This window comes from Cydia fagiglandana, chromosome 11, assembly GCF_963556715.1.
Source record: "Cydia fagiglandana chromosome 11, ilCydFagi1.1, whole genome shotgun sequence".
NCBI lineage: Eukaryota > Metazoa > Arthropoda > Insecta > Lepidoptera > Tortricidae > Cydia > Cydia fagiglandana.
This window is the reverse complement of record NC_085942.1, coordinates 13134275-13152435: the sequence shown is the minus strand read 5'-3', so window position 1 is coordinate 13152435 and position 18161 is coordinate 13134275. Positions and strand designations below refer to the sequence as shown.

The following is an 18161-nucleotide window of genomic DNA, read 5'->3' as shown; positions in this document are numbered from 1 at the left end:
GGAACACAATTTTTGACTCCGTAACTTTGTTTGGACTAGTTAGGAGGTGAACATATCAAAAGTCCCCGGCCGTAGCCCCGGTGCTGGGGGGGAGAGGGGGAAAGAAGGTCTCATTTTTCGGTTTTTCACTAATATCTTGGAAACTATGCGTCTTAGCGACATGACTATACTGAGACAAACCAAAAGCTGATAAAAATTGTTACAAGTTTTATTCAGTCAAGTTTTTCGATATTTTGAATAGTTTTTGAGATATCCGCTCTTGAAAGTTTATTTAGGGCTTTAAATTTTATCTTGATATCTACATTAGTGAAGCTGCTAGGCCGTGTTTGGTATCATTTTCGTATAAATCGGGGATGCTGAATTCATTTTTGGTATCACATTGACACCATTCCTAAGAAAAAACATATAAACTTTAAACAAATAACTTTTTTTTTTAATTCCTCTTTACGCTTAAACCGCTCAACCGATTTAATTGTAATTTGGTATACAGATATTTCGAGTCCCAAGACAGGACATAAGATACTTTTTATCTCAATAATCATCCTTTAAAGTTGTGAAATGGAGTATGGGGGGAATTCAACTTCACCGACGAAACTTAATTCCTGAGGTTCATACTGCTTAAGGTAAGGTTTGAAGTCATGTTAGGTATCATTTTCATCTAAATCACAGATGTATACTATCCTAAATTTCACCTAAACCGGTTCAGCGGTTACTGACTCCCCATACAAACTTCCACCCCACTTTTCACATCCTCAAAAGATGCTTTTGGTTATAAAAACTATCCTATGTCCTGTGTCGAGACTGAAACTATTTCTGTACCAAATTTCAACGAAATTGGTTCAGCGGTTTAAGCGTGAAGAGGGATTTAAAAAAAAAATATTTTTTTAATTTTGTTTTTACTTCGGAATAGTGTCAATGTGATACCATAAATGAATTCAGCACCCCCGATTTATACGAAAATGATACCAAACATGGCCTAACAGCATCACTCATGTAGATATCAAGATAACATTAAAATCCCTAAATAAACTTTCAAGAGCGTCTATCTCAAAAACTATTCAAGATATCGAAAAACTTGACTGGATAAAACTTGTAACTAATTTTATGAGCTTTCGGTTTGTCTTAGTAGTCATGTCGCTAAGATGCAAAGTTTCCAAGATATCAATGAAAAACCGAAAAATTCGACCTTCTTACCCCCCTCTACCCCGCAGCACCGGGGCTACAGCCGGGGACTTTTGATATGTTCACCTCCTAACTAGTCTAAACAAAGTTACGGAGTCAAAAATTGTGTTCCTAGCATTTCCCTCTACAACGTTTTTTGAGCATTCATTTCCTGACCTAGTAACGTAAACATAGCCATGTCGGATAAACGTCAGTCCATACATGTGGTTGACCATTGGCCGCCTATTTTCGACGAAGGGGAACGCCTGTTAATGACCACTCCGTTTGATTATATTCTCTTAAGGTCCAATGTGCATTGCGTCTCACTCTCTCACTAAGCAAAATGTGAGAGAGACTCGATACACATTTAAATCGGAATGCTAACGTAGAAATTCTATTGGCGGTTATGTGGTCGAAAAATCTTACTATGCCTGGAAAACGGTTAAGGTTGAAAATTTTAATACTTACCAATACCATCACTACTATCATTCGTGTTCGTGCCCCGAGTCAGTGAATATTATAATTAAAATGCGAAAGTAATGGTCTGTTACCTCTTTACGCTTAAAGGCTCCTCTTCACGTTGGGCCAACGCCAACGAGGGACGCAGCCATGCGGTAGAATGAGATAGCAATATCACTTGCTCCCTCTAACGCATAAATGCGTCCCTCCTTGGCGTTGGCGTTGGCCCAACGTGAAGAGGAGCCTTAAGCCTTTTCCAGGCCGCACCAATCAACAAGGATAAGGTTTTCCCCAAAAACCACATACTTTGATGGTTCATTCGAAAGTGTATTCTATAATTAATCTTTAAAGTTAGATGACTGGGATGGACTTTTGGTAGGAGTAGCAGAGAAAGCGCTGTTATAAAAAGTCCTCAGTGCCACGTCAAAACCGTAGACGTATTGTTGTCCACCGGTTGCTGGGGGTTCATGCTAATAATACTCACTATACTCTTCGGGCTCACGTCAGCATCGTTCGTTCTTCAAATTTGGCAGCTAATGTAGATGGCGCTTTACATTATGCGGCCACTTGGGTTGTTAAAAGTTTTGAAGCTGGGTAATATAGCATAGCGCCATCTTGTTCAGCTGTGAAGCTCTTGAACATTTTTTTCTTACTCATAGATTAAGATAATACAATCTATGTGTCCATTTTTAGGGTGGTATTCCACCTATCCAATTTCTTCGTCCAATGTGTATTCCGTCTCACATTTTGCTTTAATGAGAGAGTAAGAGGAAATTACATTAGACAGGGGATTTAATTTTATATAATTATAAAATAAAATTGTCAACGTGGTGAAATAGGCATCTGCCTGATGTGGGTCTATCCTGCGTACCGAAAATTCCATGAATAATTGGCCCAGTCAGCGGTTGCGTGCGTGCTGTGTGACAATAATCACGCAATCAAACCTAACTATTGCTACTCCCTGTATTCATGCGTTCATGGCCCTAGATTTCCCGCAACGACATGGTACCTATGTCATATGGTCTCGTCTCCATCAGCCAGCGTTAAAGCGCTGCCGCCTGCATTTCATTTAAAGTAAATATACGTAACAGGTCTGATCTATGCCCAAGTCAACGGTTTTGTGTTAATAACGTCATAAAACATAAGAGCATGATTTATATTATTGAAGCATCAGGCTGCTTTCACTCTGCGTCATTCTTGTTTGCCTTGAATACTAATAAGAGTAGGTAATAGTTAAGCATGTGCTCGATGTATCCACTCTTGAGTCGACATAATATGTTACATTAATCTTGCTTTCCATGGAGTGTCCTCTGAGACGAAGGTAATAATACTCGTAGTATCTACACTACGTAACGACTTTGTAACGCTTCCGAAGAAAAATGTTAAGTTATTCAAATCAAACCAACAAATGGCCGACATACGTGCCAGGTAATTAATCTGACCCATAGCAATTTTCGCGTCGTTTCTTGCCCTAAATGCAAATGGGAAGAAAACGGCCTTAAGTCCTGTCGAGCACGTGAAACACGACGTCGCCATGGCTACAGGCATTTTCAGTGCAGTCTGGCATTCAACTTGAAACGAACCAGTATATAAGTGTAAGACCAAAATCCGTAACAGCTATGGTATGGGGAGTCATGCTTATACTGGTTCGGTTTATGCGATCGCTTGTGAGAGGTCTGTGTGGGGACAACCAGGCCAGTATCGACCGACGGCTTTCACGAGGCTTTCCTCTGAAACGCTCGCATTCGCGTGACGGCCGCTGAAACGGTAACTGAAAGATCAAGAGATAAGTCGCGCGTTCGCGTCATTTTTATAAGCATGTGGCATGGTGTGGTTACCGAGCTTCAACCAGCTACATTGTGATTTTATGGGACGAGGGGTCTAGTGTCTGGGTGGATTATGTGTGTGAATCGAACCGCGACCGCCGTCCGCGCCGGAGCGCGCGCGCGTCCATTTTTAAACACCGTTCCGAAGCACTCATTAGCCGGTGCACCGTAAACTACGGCCAAAAGAAACGCAACGTGTGTGCAATACGGCATTAGAAAGTGTAATGTATAGTGTGCGATGCTGTCGGTGCAGGCAAGCAAGCCCACGCTAGTGCAACAGAAGAAACAGCAGTGGGCGAGGGAGAGAGGTTGGTAGTTTAGTGTCCGTCCGTCTGCTTGTTTGTACTCGGCCGCGGCCGTGCGCTGCAGCACGGAACATTTTGCAACAAATTCACGGTTACGGTTACGTTTTTTTATTTCGCGTCTCGGTGTGATAAGTCTATTACTACGAGGAGGTATCTGATAATAGACACGCAAGTCGTAAACTGGTGTGGATTTTAAAACTGCGGCGGTAGGTATGTACCTTCTAAATTTTGTAAATTACTTAAATAGGTATAGTGCCTTCGTGAAATAAAGTTTTTTCACTGGAACAACGTGGATAACATATTAATTTTAATTAAATAAAGTCGCTGTAAAGCTTTGAAAGATTACTTACCTAATACCTAGGTACTTAGTTCCTCCGTAAAAATGGAGGAAAGTTGTTTTTACTGCGAATTATGGTTTTGATCTAGCAAGGAAAATATCAAATTACTCTGGTGGTCTCTCAACTTCACTAAGAATTGATATCCCGATATAAACTACATATGTATATGAAAAAAATGCGTTTTTACAATTTTAATGAGTATGGTAACACAGCAAATTACGTTAACTTTAAAACACCTCACTTCATGTCATAAAAAAATATATATAAAAGTTGGACTTTAATAGCTAAAATTAAGTGCCGGACATATATGGCTGCGTATGCGGTAAAGGACATAAAATGCTCCCAAAAGGCATAATTCCTAGTTTGCTTTTATGATAATTAATAAAGCTTATAGGTGGATTCCGAGGCACTTGATTTACTAATGAGAACACGAAAACGAATTAACATCAAAATTTCTGTATAAGTTAGGTAACTACTTATATGACCCTAATATTTACAAGAAGTTTGCTACACCTTTTAATTTGTTAGGCATGGTTATACGAGAAACGTCCTCATTAATTGCAAACTACGAAACACCTGTGTGTATATTGTATTAAACTCAATAAATAATGTCCTCTAAACTTGCAAAAAGGCGTGTGCTCCAAATCCGTATTTTATCAAAATCAATCGAGCACGCAGCCCCAATTAGGGCATGCTCCCGGGAATTCCCGGTTCTCAAATTCCCGGGAATTCCCGGGAATTTTATAGTGTCAAAAGAACCGGTACTGAAGACCCGGTACCGGTACTTCCCGGTTCTCATCATATGACTATTTTTCCCATTTCAATAGTAGTAATGTTTTAGTACTTTAGCTAGGGACATTAAATAACATTTAATAATGGTGATATGAAACGGGGGACCCAAATAACCCGAGAAACTAACCTAGTAAAGTAAGCATTCCAGTATTTTAAATCAATATTACGGATAATGGTAAATTGTAAAAATTCAAGCAGTTTTCTATTTCAATTTTGTTTTTGAAACATCGCTCAGTAAGGTAAACATACTGGTACTCGACGCGGTCCCAGTACATGTCATCTTGAAACTTAAGTCATTGCCAATAGAGATGACAGCAAGGTGTCATCTATTGGGCATTAGCATTTCGAGCACTATAGTACGTTTACCTTACTTTTGTGCCGGTTACATAAATTTCGTAAAATAGGTTGGAACGCCAATTAAAGTGTCTTTTTTTAATACAATAGGTAATTTATTAATATTTCCGCAACTATGTATATGAAAATAAGTCATTTATAAAGATTGTAGGCAGGCATTTATAAAGATTCTTAGAAATCATCATAAAATGCCTTGGGAACCGGGAAGAACCGGGAATCCCGGTTCCGGCCATGCCCAGAACCGGGAAATGAAATTCTTGGTACCGGGACCGGTACTGCATGCCCTAGCCCCAATTTAGGAGTTAGGAGACATCCAGTCTGACCGGCGAGACGTTACGGGCAACTTGATAGTTAAGTCCGGTTAACTTGATAGGTACTACAAATAATTTATTTATTTCTATTGCACAGAAGAAAAACTTATCGTACAAAAGGCGGACTTAATGCCAACATCATTCTCTACCAGTCTAGTAATAATGACCGCTCTGTGTGTATAATGTCCGCATCAAGGGGGCAATGTAATTAAAACTGCGTGAGTAATCACTTTGACCGGGCAGTATGAATAATGACCATCCTAGCTTGAGCATGTAATGTAATAAAACAGAAGAGCTGTAGTGTAGACCGTCTAATTTAGGTAAAAAGAACTGCAACCCCGCACAAAAAGGAACTACTTACAGAAAAGTAGGTTTAGAACTGCAATCACCCACAGAAATGATTTTTTCAATAGAAAAGAAGGTTTATGTTAGGTTAGAACTACAACCCTCCACAGAAAAGGGGTTGTTAACGGAAGTAACCCGCCCCGGTTAAAAGAATATGGAAATTCCGCCCCTGAAATCTGTCACAGAAACCCCGTATTGCAACAACTCTGAACATGCAAAAGTACTAGCGAACGACACTATGGCAATTAAGTACAAGCCCCACTTATGGAGACAAAGAGACCCTCAAAATGACAATAAAAGCATTACAATTGATTTCCTAACAGGCGGATATGGAAACACAATGTTCTGGACAAACATTTAACCGGCTGAATGTGACAATGGCCTGGTCGATGGCGTCCACACGCACCCTCGTTCATTCGTGGCTACATTTCAAGGGCATACCTATTATAGGTAGGTCTAGGTACATTCCATCAAATGAACAATGACCTTTCAGTCTTTCACCGCGGCCATGAGTCACATTAATACCGAAATAGAAGGCTTTTAGAAAAGTTACCGACTATTATAACATTTAGCGAAGTCACGAATCACCAGAGATGTGACTTATTTGAAATACTTGTATTTAAAATGCAAATACAAAATGCAAAATACCTATTTCGTATTTTGTATTTAAATACCTTTTGAAGAAAACTATTTTGTATTTTATTTGAAATAGTTTTTGGGACCTATTTTCAAAATACAAAATACTTTATAGTAGGTAGGAGTTACAATCTCTTCTCATGTTACAATCCTGGCAACTCTCTCATTCTTTTAACATGGAACTGTTGAATCTGTTTAGTATAGTAACGTCGCACATGACCACAAGCGTAGCGAGTGGTTAAAAAAGTGGAATCTTGAGTGTTGCGAGAACAAACTTTTCTGCCCTGGTGAAACACAAACGAGACGTTTTCATCACACTAACGAAAGGCATTATACTCGCTGCTGTAAAACATTACAAATTAATGCTTTAAAAGTTGGCCGTTAAAAACCATCATCCATACCTACATCCTACCGGTTAATATGAGCAAACAACTAGAAATTTGCACTTTAGATAGAGGATTGATTTCAACTCGGAAATTTCAAGTAATACTTTTTAATTCAGACTAGGTATTCACTACTCAGAGTACCTCTTATCGCAAAGTATTTGTATTTTTAAAAAGTATTTTGAAAATACCTATTTCGTATTTTGTATTTAAATACAAATTCAAAAACTATTTTGTATTTTGCATTTGAAATAGTATTATCAAGGAAGTATTTGTATTTTGTATTTAAATACTTTTTATAAAGTATTTTTCGCATCTCTGCGAATCACGATATACCGATATTGTGCCTATTGCCTAAAAATTATATATATTGATATTTAATAACATTAAAATGGGTTCGACAATATTTAAGTAGGTATACAAATAGGTATATATTACATCATGTTTTCCTCGCGAACACTGAACGAGTGTTTTCCTCGCGACGCTCAAGATTCCAGTTTTGGAACCACATACGCTCGTTTCGGCTTAATCAGGGTCCCAAACAAAGCACGAGAGGTGAACAAGGACTCTAATTTAACAGGTATTAGATCTCTTCTAATATACCTATCTATATATTAATAAATGTTCAAGTAACTCTGTGTTATCTCCCCACGCTTTTTAAACTGGTTTAGATGAAATTTGGTTTAGGTTTGGAGCCCGAGGACCGAGGAAGGATATATAGGATAGTTCTTTATCAATAATCGTCATAATCATTCTACCAAGCAGACGAAGTCACGAGCAGGAGTTAGTATTTAATAATTTCAACCCACTTACCCACTTTATTTGGTCACTTCTACCTCGTCAAATTCTAGAAAGTTTAGTTTGCCGGCCAAAACACTTAAAAAACTGGAGCAATTTATTTCCAGTTTGTCGTGTCCTATGCTCCTAGCAGGTAGGGTGGGTATTATGTTTTAAACCTAGCTAATACTATTTGGGTATAGGGCTTATATGAGGTTGCCACCCGAATAATATTAGGATTAGGTAGACATTATTGATATCTGATGACCCTCATAATATTTAATAAGTACTTATGTACCTAGTCTATGTCTAGGTACTTATTTGCCTTCTGCAATTACTTTCTTGAACACTATGGCTCTAAATATTAAAATTTGAGTAGGTGCCTACTTAATTATCATTATTAAAATCCTTATCTACAACCGTAAAAGAAACATCTACTTAAGGCCAATCTTTTTGTAATAATAGTTACCCACTCATTAAATAATGCAGTTTCGTAACACAAGTGTATAGATGTTATCTAATGACAATTGATGTATCCGTCGGCGTAGCCAAAGTTGCACAAAACGAAGGATGATTACCATTTCCGGGCAACAATTAAGTAAATGAATTAAATTATCGTAGCGTAAAATAATAAAAACAAAATAAAACAGCGCTCTCGACAGTTTACCCTCTAGACCCCTAGTACGTTACAAACTATGAATAATCAGAGTTCAAGCTTATAATGGTTTTGTCTAATCTAAGGCAATGCGCCCGGGAAAGTGACAGGAGATCTCTTTAATCCGTGTGCGCGAGAGCGTAACCGCCAAACAAAATTATACCAAATATTATTGCAGGCCACTAGGTATCTACCGTTTTTCATTTGTTTTCCGTTATTTTGTTGTTAAAAACATTCTCATAATTATGTAAACGTGAACTTATTTAGCCATTGATGAAGAATTAAACGCGCTGCACCGTGTCGATAGAGATGCAACGGATAGTTGTTTGGCCGGATACCAGATATTCGGCCTGTTCATCGGCCGAATATTCAGTATCCGGCGGCCGAATATTCAGCATAGTGATAATTTCAATTCAGGAGCTTGTGTAGGTACCTAATCAGGTAAGTGATATGAAAACTGGCAGAGATACTGAAATAGCGCGTGTCAAGATTATTTTGCATCACGCTATATAATTAGCGTCGATATTTTACGTGTTAACTGTACCGTCTTTACTGTATATCCCATAATCTGTCTTTTCCTAACTATAGGATATCGTTGTAGGTAAAGTTTATAATTATAACTTAAAACGTAGGTAAAACATTTAAAACTTTATTATTCATAGTAAACGCACACACTACTCACGCAGTTATTTTCACGCATTTCAATTTTATTAACGCTCGCCTTCACATACTTGCAATGAAACTTCATTGAAATGACTACCTACAGATTTGTTACGAATAATGAACATTGAAAAAACTTGGTTGTTGTTTCAATAACTGCCCAATGGCAATGGCATACAGTATGTGTCTGAACATGGGGCTTTAATTCCAGGGCTTGATTTTACTCGCAAACTGAGCTACTTTTACTATGGGACCAACCCTAAAGTCGGGGAAAAATTTTTGGCTTTTCCATAGAAAACGTCGACATCTGATCAGCCAAAATGTATGAAAAAGTAAAAAAAATTTTTGGGATTTCAGGGTTGGTGCCATAATAAAAGTAGCTTCAGTTTAGCGAGTAGAATTGAGCCCTCGATTTAAAGCCCCATGGTCAGTAACACCCTGTATATCACGCGCACTATGAACACAGAACCATACGTACTCTACCTATTACGGGTAAGTCGGTTGTGAATATTTAGAGGATGTAACAATCATCGTTATACCGATTTATACCTACTACAGCTACCTTTAAGGTTAGATAAACAAATGGAGTCATTAAGTTATTGAACCAAATATATTAAAATAGTTTCCGTAAATCATTTCGGTCATTATTTGCAGCACGCGTTACCTGGGCTATAACCGCGAAAATCGAAATTAGTCAATTGCGGGCATTTTTCTCTGTCACTCTAATTACGTATTAATGAGAATAAAAGAAAAAGAACCCCGCAGTATACGAAACGAATGTTATTTAATCGTACTGTCCAGTCCAGTATTTTCTATCATTCTGTTTAATTAAACTTAGGGTCTGTCTACTCTGTCTAACTACCTATGAGCTGTATGGTGTGTTTCGATTGATTAATTCCACTGCTAACGGTAATCGTTCACGCGTGGACTTATTATTTGCGTGCCTCGGTATATAAGTTAAATTGCACACTTTAGTTCGTCGTTATCGTGACGAAAAACATGTTAGCGAAACAATATGAGCCATTATAACTTTGATATGCAACCGACACTAGAATTAACGGTGCTTAATTAGCGAGTGAAAATTTAACGCCCGTAAGCAATACCTATAACTATGAGTGCAATTTATTACGAAGGGCATTGTGCGAGTAGACAGTAGACAAGTAGACACATACAATTTAATAAAACAAAAGTTTTTTTTTTAATCGTATTTAATTTAATCATTATTATATACTTTGCTATTTTATTTACACTGCAACTGCACGCTTTACAATTTTAAAAGATATTTAATTATTCTGAGATTATTAATCACATAAATATGTTTATAGGTTTAATATATTTATGCACATTTAAACCTGTAGCATAGCATGCATGTAAACGTCATACGAAGGTTTCGAAGAAAATTATCCCCTTCAGCCGATCGATTTCAGCAGATTATCCTACTGAATAACTCATGCCCGTACCGTGCCGTACTAGGCTTGCAGACATACAAGGATATGTTTATATGCTGCTTGCAGGGTAAAAAACGTACAGTCACTGAAAATTTATAACCTTAATTCCTTCAAAGGAGTATCGACTAAACTTAAAAAAAACCCTTTGTGAATAGGGGAAAGTTTCAATAGAATTTTTACGAGTAGCGTGAATTCATATTTGAAATTACTTTACGTTTGGCTGTGGACATGGAAGGTTTCTATTCGTTCGTATCATGTTAAGGTTAATTTAATTGTTCATTAAATCATTAATCTTTTTTTTACAGAGGAAATGTCTCATCTTTACCTGCCATGGGGTTCAGGCGAACGCTACACCAACCGTGTTCAAGCGCGTAACCAATTTGCAAGCACTTTGGAACTGCACAAACAACCTTACGAATATGAAGAGGTCAGCCACCAGAGGAGTCCCAGCTTGCCGCCGATCCATCACATCGACGACAAATCTAAGGATGACAAGAAGACTAAGGAAGTGTTGAATAGGAACATCCCGAGCGCGAAGAGATTCGCGTTCTATGATGAGGACGGAGAAGGGGACACCTCGGGCTACGGCAGCGAGACTGTCAACCACAGGGGGCAGGGCAGGGGGCACGACGGCGCCCGCAACCCTGTCATGGCGTGGCAGCATGACAGCAAGGAGGACAGGTATGTTTTCCATTGCACATTTAAACATTTGAAATGTTTCATAGAAATTATAAAGCGCTTTACGCGGATGGAGATGCTGAGAAAAGGTACCCCCCTGCATATAAATTTGTACCTATGGGGCTATTCATAAATTACGTCGTTTCAAATTAGGGGGGGGGGGTCTGGGCATCGGGTGATGGTAGCATGACGTAGGAGGAAACGGGGTCATTCGAAGCATGATTTTTAATGATTTTAGGGGGGGGGGAGTCAAAAATCGTCAAAATCCCTAGAATCATCCCAGTATGCTTTACATTATATTTAGACCACATACCTACTTATTAACTAAGTAATTAAACTCAATAAACCTCGCTTTCTGCTCTTGCGTTTAATAACTTTCTGTAATTTAGGTATTTTAAACCGCGTAGCGCTTTATAAGGCCAATAAAATAAAATGCGACACGGCACCTACTTTATTAGACTGTAACAATATTATAGTAGCTAAATACAGTTATTAAAGTAGGTACATTAATTATTTGTGGCATTCCAGCACATAAGGATCCTTAAGGACCCAAACTCATGGATGGAAAGCCACATTTTTTCTACTCGTCAACTTTTCAGTAAAAAGAAGCTTGTTGATGTCTTTTGTTGCCTGACCTAAATTTGACTAATATGATGTTCGGTCGGAACAGAAACCGTCCTAACAGTGGTGGCAGGTCGGACGGCCCGTGGTCAGGGCGCAGCCCGCGCTCCACGGCCGAGGAGGGCCGCCCACGGTGGGGCGACCGCGGCGTTGCCACCGGCCGCCTTTGGGAGCCCACGGCGCCCCATGAGCGACTACCCCAGGTAAACACTAGCTATTACTAAATATTAATCATTAATCATCACCGTCGACTGACCAGCAATGCTTTCCGCGTATCTGTCAAGGAAAGGATGCGAATGGCGAGACGACCGATAAACGGTGGTGCAAAATCAACACTATTTTAACTAGGATGGTGTCACGCACTCTGGGAGCAGTCACTGGTTACATTTGTTGAAGAATTGTTTATTTTCCGAATGAACGAAATCAACTTAATAATAACTAATTTTTTCTCATATAGATGCAGAATCAAAAGAAAGGCACCCCTTCGTGGGTAGAGCGGGGTCTGAACATGATTGAAAACACCGCGGAGGTACTGGTCATTGACCAGAGGAGCTCCACTAACTCTGGTTTCGACTGCGACAGGTCGTCCTGTAATGGGAGTGACGAAGGGAGGTACGTACCTTGCTACATTCATACATTTTAATAATGATTGTATATTTGATAGAAACAAACTTAAATCATCTTTTCCAGAACATTTTTACGAGGTCAAAACGTTCCGTTAGAACCAGAAATAAAAGCTCAGCGCGAGAACAAACGAATTAAAGCTCTAGAGCTGCAGTCAGCTATACTAAATCAGTTGGAGGATCGAGAAAAACGACGCCAAGAGGAGAGAGAAATGAAGTTAAGGGAAGAAAGACTAGAAGAGCTTCGTTTACAGAGGCAACAAGAGCAAGACAGGCTTAGGGTTGAGCAAGAAAGACGGAGGCACGAAGAAAAACAACTTCAAGAGCAAAGAAAATTAGAGGCACTCAAAAAAGCTCTCGAAGACGCGGAAAGGGCGGCTAAGCTAGAAAAAGAAAAGAGGTTTAGTTCTCAGAAACAAATAATGAACCAAAGCATTGCTTTAGAGCCCAGATCAAGACGTGATACTCAGGAAACCAAACCAAAGATAGAAGACAGTGTAGTAGAAACCATACAAATTAGCGAAACAATAAGTCCTACAAAAACTGATAGAACGTATGATGTGCACTCCGCTAAAAGCCAAAAACCAGATTGTAATTCACATCAGACCACAGAATTCAACTCACCGCGATCAACTGGCCCTGGAAATTTGAATCTCTACATTCATAGTGTTCCACCATTGGCGCTGACAGATAACAGATTCAATATTGTACCCATTGGTATAAATGGAAATGGTGAAATCGTTAATGGGCAATCGAACGCCATTCAACTTGCAGTTCTGGTTCCACAAAACCTTAACAACAACTACTTTAATGTTTCAATGAATACAGTTAGTAATAGTGAATCATTAGATTCAGGCAAAGTATTAACACCAAAGAAATATCGTGGGCCGCGAACTAAGGATGTTGCTACGCAGACAGATTTTAAAATGTATAAATCTACATCAGACAGAAAAACGGATACTGACGAAGTGGAAAGAAACGTAGATAAAGATTATCCCAATATTGATGAAAATGCGCCACAAGAAAGGTCCCATAATTCTATGAAAAAAGATCGCAGGTCTGACGATAGATACAAGAAAGATTTAGAAAATCGACCCAAATGGGGAGTTAATCGACCAGCGGCGCAATACAAGAAACAAAGTGAGAAAGATCCATTTTATAGTCAAAAAAGAAAAATGCGCCAAAAGTATCGAAGTCAAGCGCGACAGTATTTATCACACTCCAGCGATGACAGCCGCTCGCCGAGCCCGCCGCGCGATAAAGGCACCGAGCACAACACTAAGCCTCGGAACTCCCTTAGCCAGTCGTACTGGAGAAGCAAAAGGTCCAGCCTGGATCTCTCGAAGACAAGCAATGCGCCTGAACCAGACAGCAAGATACTGAGCGAATATCTCGGACACACCAACGATGCAAGCGACAAAAAATCACCGAAAATGTCTCCCACAAAAAGGATAACCCTCTCACAAAAGTTTATAAATGACAAATACGGCAACAGAAAAATTTGGTCCGACGATCAATCTGATAACAAAAATTTTAAGTGCAACTCGCTCGATATTGAAAACAGAAAAAAAATAATCGATCAACTCAACACTGCCAAAAGAGACTACTTAGAAAGAAATGACGATCTGGAAATAATTTCCATGAGACCAAAATATTAAAGAACAAAGACTTTTATAGCGGTAACGTAAACTATTATTAACCATAATTACTAGTCGTGAAAGTATGTAAGTCGTTGAAATTAGGTTACAAAGCTACTGTATTTACCTGATTGTTATCGACCCCGCGGTTTCTAGGATATACTTACGCCAAAACAAGTTGGGTCGATAAGATCAGTGTTTGTACAGCCGGCGCCGTCTGGGTTAAAAATATTAAGCATGGCGAAGTTAGACGATCTCTTCGATAAAAAGAAAGATGAAGCTTTGCTGCTGGATTTGTCAAAAACAGTTATTAACAATGCCGAAGAGTATAGAGCTGTGTTGGATAAAGTGCCAGAATTCAAAACGCGACCCGAAAAGGTATGTGGAACACTCAAATATTTGCTACGAAAAAACAAAGTTGGCCTACATTAAATTTGGTTTATCATGCATACATAACAGGTGAGGGCAGACGAAATAAAAATAAAGGATAAATCAGAGGATAAGAAAACTAAAACTCCTCGGAAGGAGGTGCGTGCATACGAGAAGTTAGGAACGCGAGGGTACGAGGAGAAGCACTTCACGTTCATGGATCCGATACCGGTGGAGATGAGAGGACTGAAGTTTGAGGAGCTGTGTGCCGTGCCCATCGAGTGGCGGATGCTTACCTCCGTCAGGCCGAAGTCCAAGTTGGATGAGGAGTATTTTAACAGGTCAGTCTACCTTTTTTCATTTCGATATTACACTTAAAACCTATGTAAATTCGCTCAGCCGTTGCGCGGCCAGTAAATAAAGATTAAAATTCGCGCTTTGGAATGTTATTAAGACTACTCGTAGTTACTTACTCGCAAAATAAAGAAGTTGCGCACATACGCAATATACCAATACCACATTATTGTTGTTAAAATACCTACTTGAGATATTGTTTCATCAGTACAAAAAATAGTAGGTATATTTTTTTTATTGATACGTTTTAACTCTACCGCTACTTATTTTTGTCTGTGCTAAAATTGCTAAGCATAAACTTCCGTTCCGACGATATTTTAATCACTGATTCATACGACCTTATCGTTCTCGGTTTTCAGATTAATAGAACTAGGGAAGTTGCAGTTAAAGACTCAAGCAAGAGATAAGAGAGAGTTCATCAAAAACCCCATGGTCCGGAAAACCAAGAACCGATCCGGCGTCACAGAGACGAGAATCGTGTCGTGTGCCGAGTGCGGTGAAGAATACTGCGACGGTAAGCACCCGAGAACCAATTTAATGCATGTGGAGATTTTTGCAGTGAAATTTGTGCTGTCAGCATCAGATAAGTAATAAGTAGTTCTTAAATAAACTCAATGAGAACGCTACTCTATATGAGTCCATATCTTCTGATATTTTTTAACAGCCTGTAGGTATAGGTTCCTACTTATTCTATATTACATACAGTATATGTATATAGTAGGTATACCCACAGTAGGTACCTACACAAACATTTGTTTTAAGGAAGGAGCATCAGGTACCTACTGAATCGTTGCTACGCAATCACATTCGATGCAATCGTATCACTACGGAAACAAACAATTATAGCGCGCATAAAAAAAATGCGACAAACTGCGCAACAAAAGCTAGTTGAATTTGATGTCGCTCGATTTCGTGAGTTTGAATAATTGTTTACCGTGTGTGTTACTTATTATATTAATCATCACTGATCACGATTACGCAAATTACACAACTCACTTTAATCTCATCTCGTAATCGAAGCTAACTTCAGTTGTTATAAAATCCAATAAATACGTAGTACCTAAATACTATTGGTAGCAATACTATCACCTTTTTCGATTAGAGGTCATTGACTTCGATAACACATCGGTTAATGCAGTTAGTTACTGGACCGGAGTAACCGTAACAATGGTAACATAATATCGACTAATATGTATTCCAATTATCATCTAATTCACGGAATTCGCATGTTTTGCTGTAAATATCGTACCGTTCAGGGCTGTTATTTACAACGCCAAATATGGTATCCAGTTTAAATGTGATCTCTGAATACACATATTTGTTACAGATTAAGAGGTCAATAAAGTAGGTATGGTAGCTATAGGTACTATAGAGACCACGGAAGAATGAATGAGCGTGCCACGCTAGAGACGAATAGTCGGGAAGCACATGTTTGTGAATACAGTAGCCAGACTGCTTATCTGTTAACTGATTTAAGTATGATATGCTTCAACAAACGCTCGCCCGTTTGGAAAATGCACGCATCATGCATTAGGTAGGTACTCTGTAATTCGATAGGGTTACTTATCCTACTATACCATTAAAAAGTTAGATATGTACCTATTAACTTATAATAAATTCAAGTTAGTGTGCAACCTAGGTAGGTATCGTAAATGGGCCCATAACCTATTGTTTCTCGATTATAACGACATTAACGACACACGGTTGAGGCACCTTTCACGATGATATGAACGTATCATCTACTGACCTCAGCTTCAGACTCGTCAGATCCACTGGCAACACGGCTGCTAGATCTTCAATAGGTCCAATAGGCCCCTTCGACAGACAGTTTGGTCTTCAGATTCCAAGTTAGGGGTACCTTAAAACAAGCAATTGGTTAAATTTGTGGTAATATTGATTACTAAATAAGTCTATTTCTTTGTTTACAGGTAAAATGTGCGTGATAACGAACTACGACATGTTCGCGCGCATCAAAGTGGAGACGGAGAATAAGCCGCGTCCGGCGCCGGCGCCGACGGGCAAGCGGCGCCCGATCAAGCGGCGCGTGCGGCCGAGACGAAAGCCACGCAGCAAGAGCGCCCAGGCGCCACCGAAGAGTAATGCACGGCAATCCGGCGCTAAGAGTGACTCTGAACTGTAAAGTGTAGACTACTTACGGTTCCGAGGAGGTACCTGGGTTCTTATCAACTGTGATGAAATATAAAGCATGCAACCGGCCAATCAAGCGGCGCATTCGAGTAACGCACGGAAGACTGCTGCTGCCCCACCCTTATTACCCCCCCTGGCGACGCCCATGCTTAGGTACTATAAGGTACCCAGTGCAAGCGTTAGCGGTGCCTCATCTTATCAACTGCGTATGCAAAATGTATTACACTAGCTTTTTCGGTGTCGGGTTTGTCTATAAGTAAAAGTCACGTATGTAAGTTGTTCAGCAGGATTTAAAGTAAGTACCTAGGTACTTAAATAATGAACTCGCAGAATATACATGCAGTAAAGTTAAAAATACCGTGTATAATGTAACATAATAACATTGCGGAGTTCAACACTGGTCATACATAATGTCTATGTCTGGTAATGTTTATTTGTGAATTAAATGCATTTTTTGTATTTTTAATCCATAAGTCCCTAATAAGTATATACAATAACATAGATTACTTAGTTATAGGAATACAGGTCTCATCTCAGCTAGTATTTGGCCAAAGAAACCATCATCAATGCAAATAGTGAGGACAGCAGTACTGCTTACAGTACCTACATATGTACTTATTTACATAAGTATAGTTACATTGCAATATATTCATTACACCATTGTTGATAAAGCCAGGCAAGTGCCTTTTAATCTACGGGACTCTTGATGACACACACGTATCTACACTCTGACGAATATTTTATCAAATCCAAAAACTGACATGCACATACAAGCTACCAAAATATCACTTACATTCTTGAAAGCATGAATGTTACTTTGACAGCGAACGCCGTAACAATTATGAGTATCGCGGCGTCTATAAGAGTCCTCGGCATTTAAAGGGTTATGTTAGTTACAATTTCGCCTTGTAGGTTTGTTCTAGCATTTTTCCATTAGATATAGTCAAAGCTTAAGTCTCACCAGCATTAGATATAATAAAATATTGGAATCTCATTTTTGCAATTTTGTACTTATACAAAAATAAAATTATATGAATACTCCTTGATTTTATTTCTCTGCTTACTTTGTATTTGTAACACTTCCTAAATAAATTAACTGAGCGACTGATGCTCTGCAGTTATGGACATGCACTACTTAACTAGCGTATAAAAATACAGGAAGCTGTGTAGATACTTATTAATTGTTACAGTTGAATTTAATTTACACACGTTGCGTACCGTTGTTCCCTGACCGTTTAGGTTCATACTTCGTTTGAATGAGTACTTTTTCTAAGAGGTACC

At 39.0% G+C, this 18161-nt stretch overlaps 2 protein-coding genes across 3 annotated transcripts; both read left to right on the top strand.

Annotated features, from left to right (window-relative positions):
• Window positions 1-3387: 3387 nt before the first annotated feature.
• On the top strand, window positions 3388-14038 carry LOC134669010 (protein split ends-like). 2 transcript variants are annotated; one of them, XM_063526528.1, is made up of 5 exons: window positions 3388-3754; window positions 10756-11131; window positions 11799-11952; window positions 12207-12361; window positions 12440-14038. In XM_063526528.1, exons 1-5 carry the CDS (start codon window positions 3685-3687, stop codon window positions 14028-14030), a joined length of 2346 nt encoding a protein of 781 aa, XP_063382598.1. In that variant the 5' UTR covers window positions 3388-3684; the 3' UTR covers window positions 14031-14038. The 2 variants fall into 2 exon arrangements, with proteins under 2 accessions (XP_063382598.1, XP_063382599.1); XM_063526529.1 differs by lacking the exon at window positions 3388-3754 and adding an exon at window positions 3923-3961.
• Window positions 14039-14237: 199 nt separating this feature from the next.
• LOC134669011 (uncharacterized) lies at window positions 14238-17921 on the top strand. Its single transcript, XM_063526530.1, has 4 exons — window positions 14238-14387; window positions 14469-14719; window positions 15092-15246; window positions 16661-17921. Exons 1-4 carry the CDS (start codon window positions 14247-14249, stop codon window positions 16870-16872), a joined length of 759 nt encoding a protein of 252 aa, XP_063382600.1. The 5' UTR covers window positions 14238-14246; the 3' UTR covers window positions 16873-17921.
• The last annotated feature ends 240 nt before the right edge of the window (window positions 17922-18161 follow it).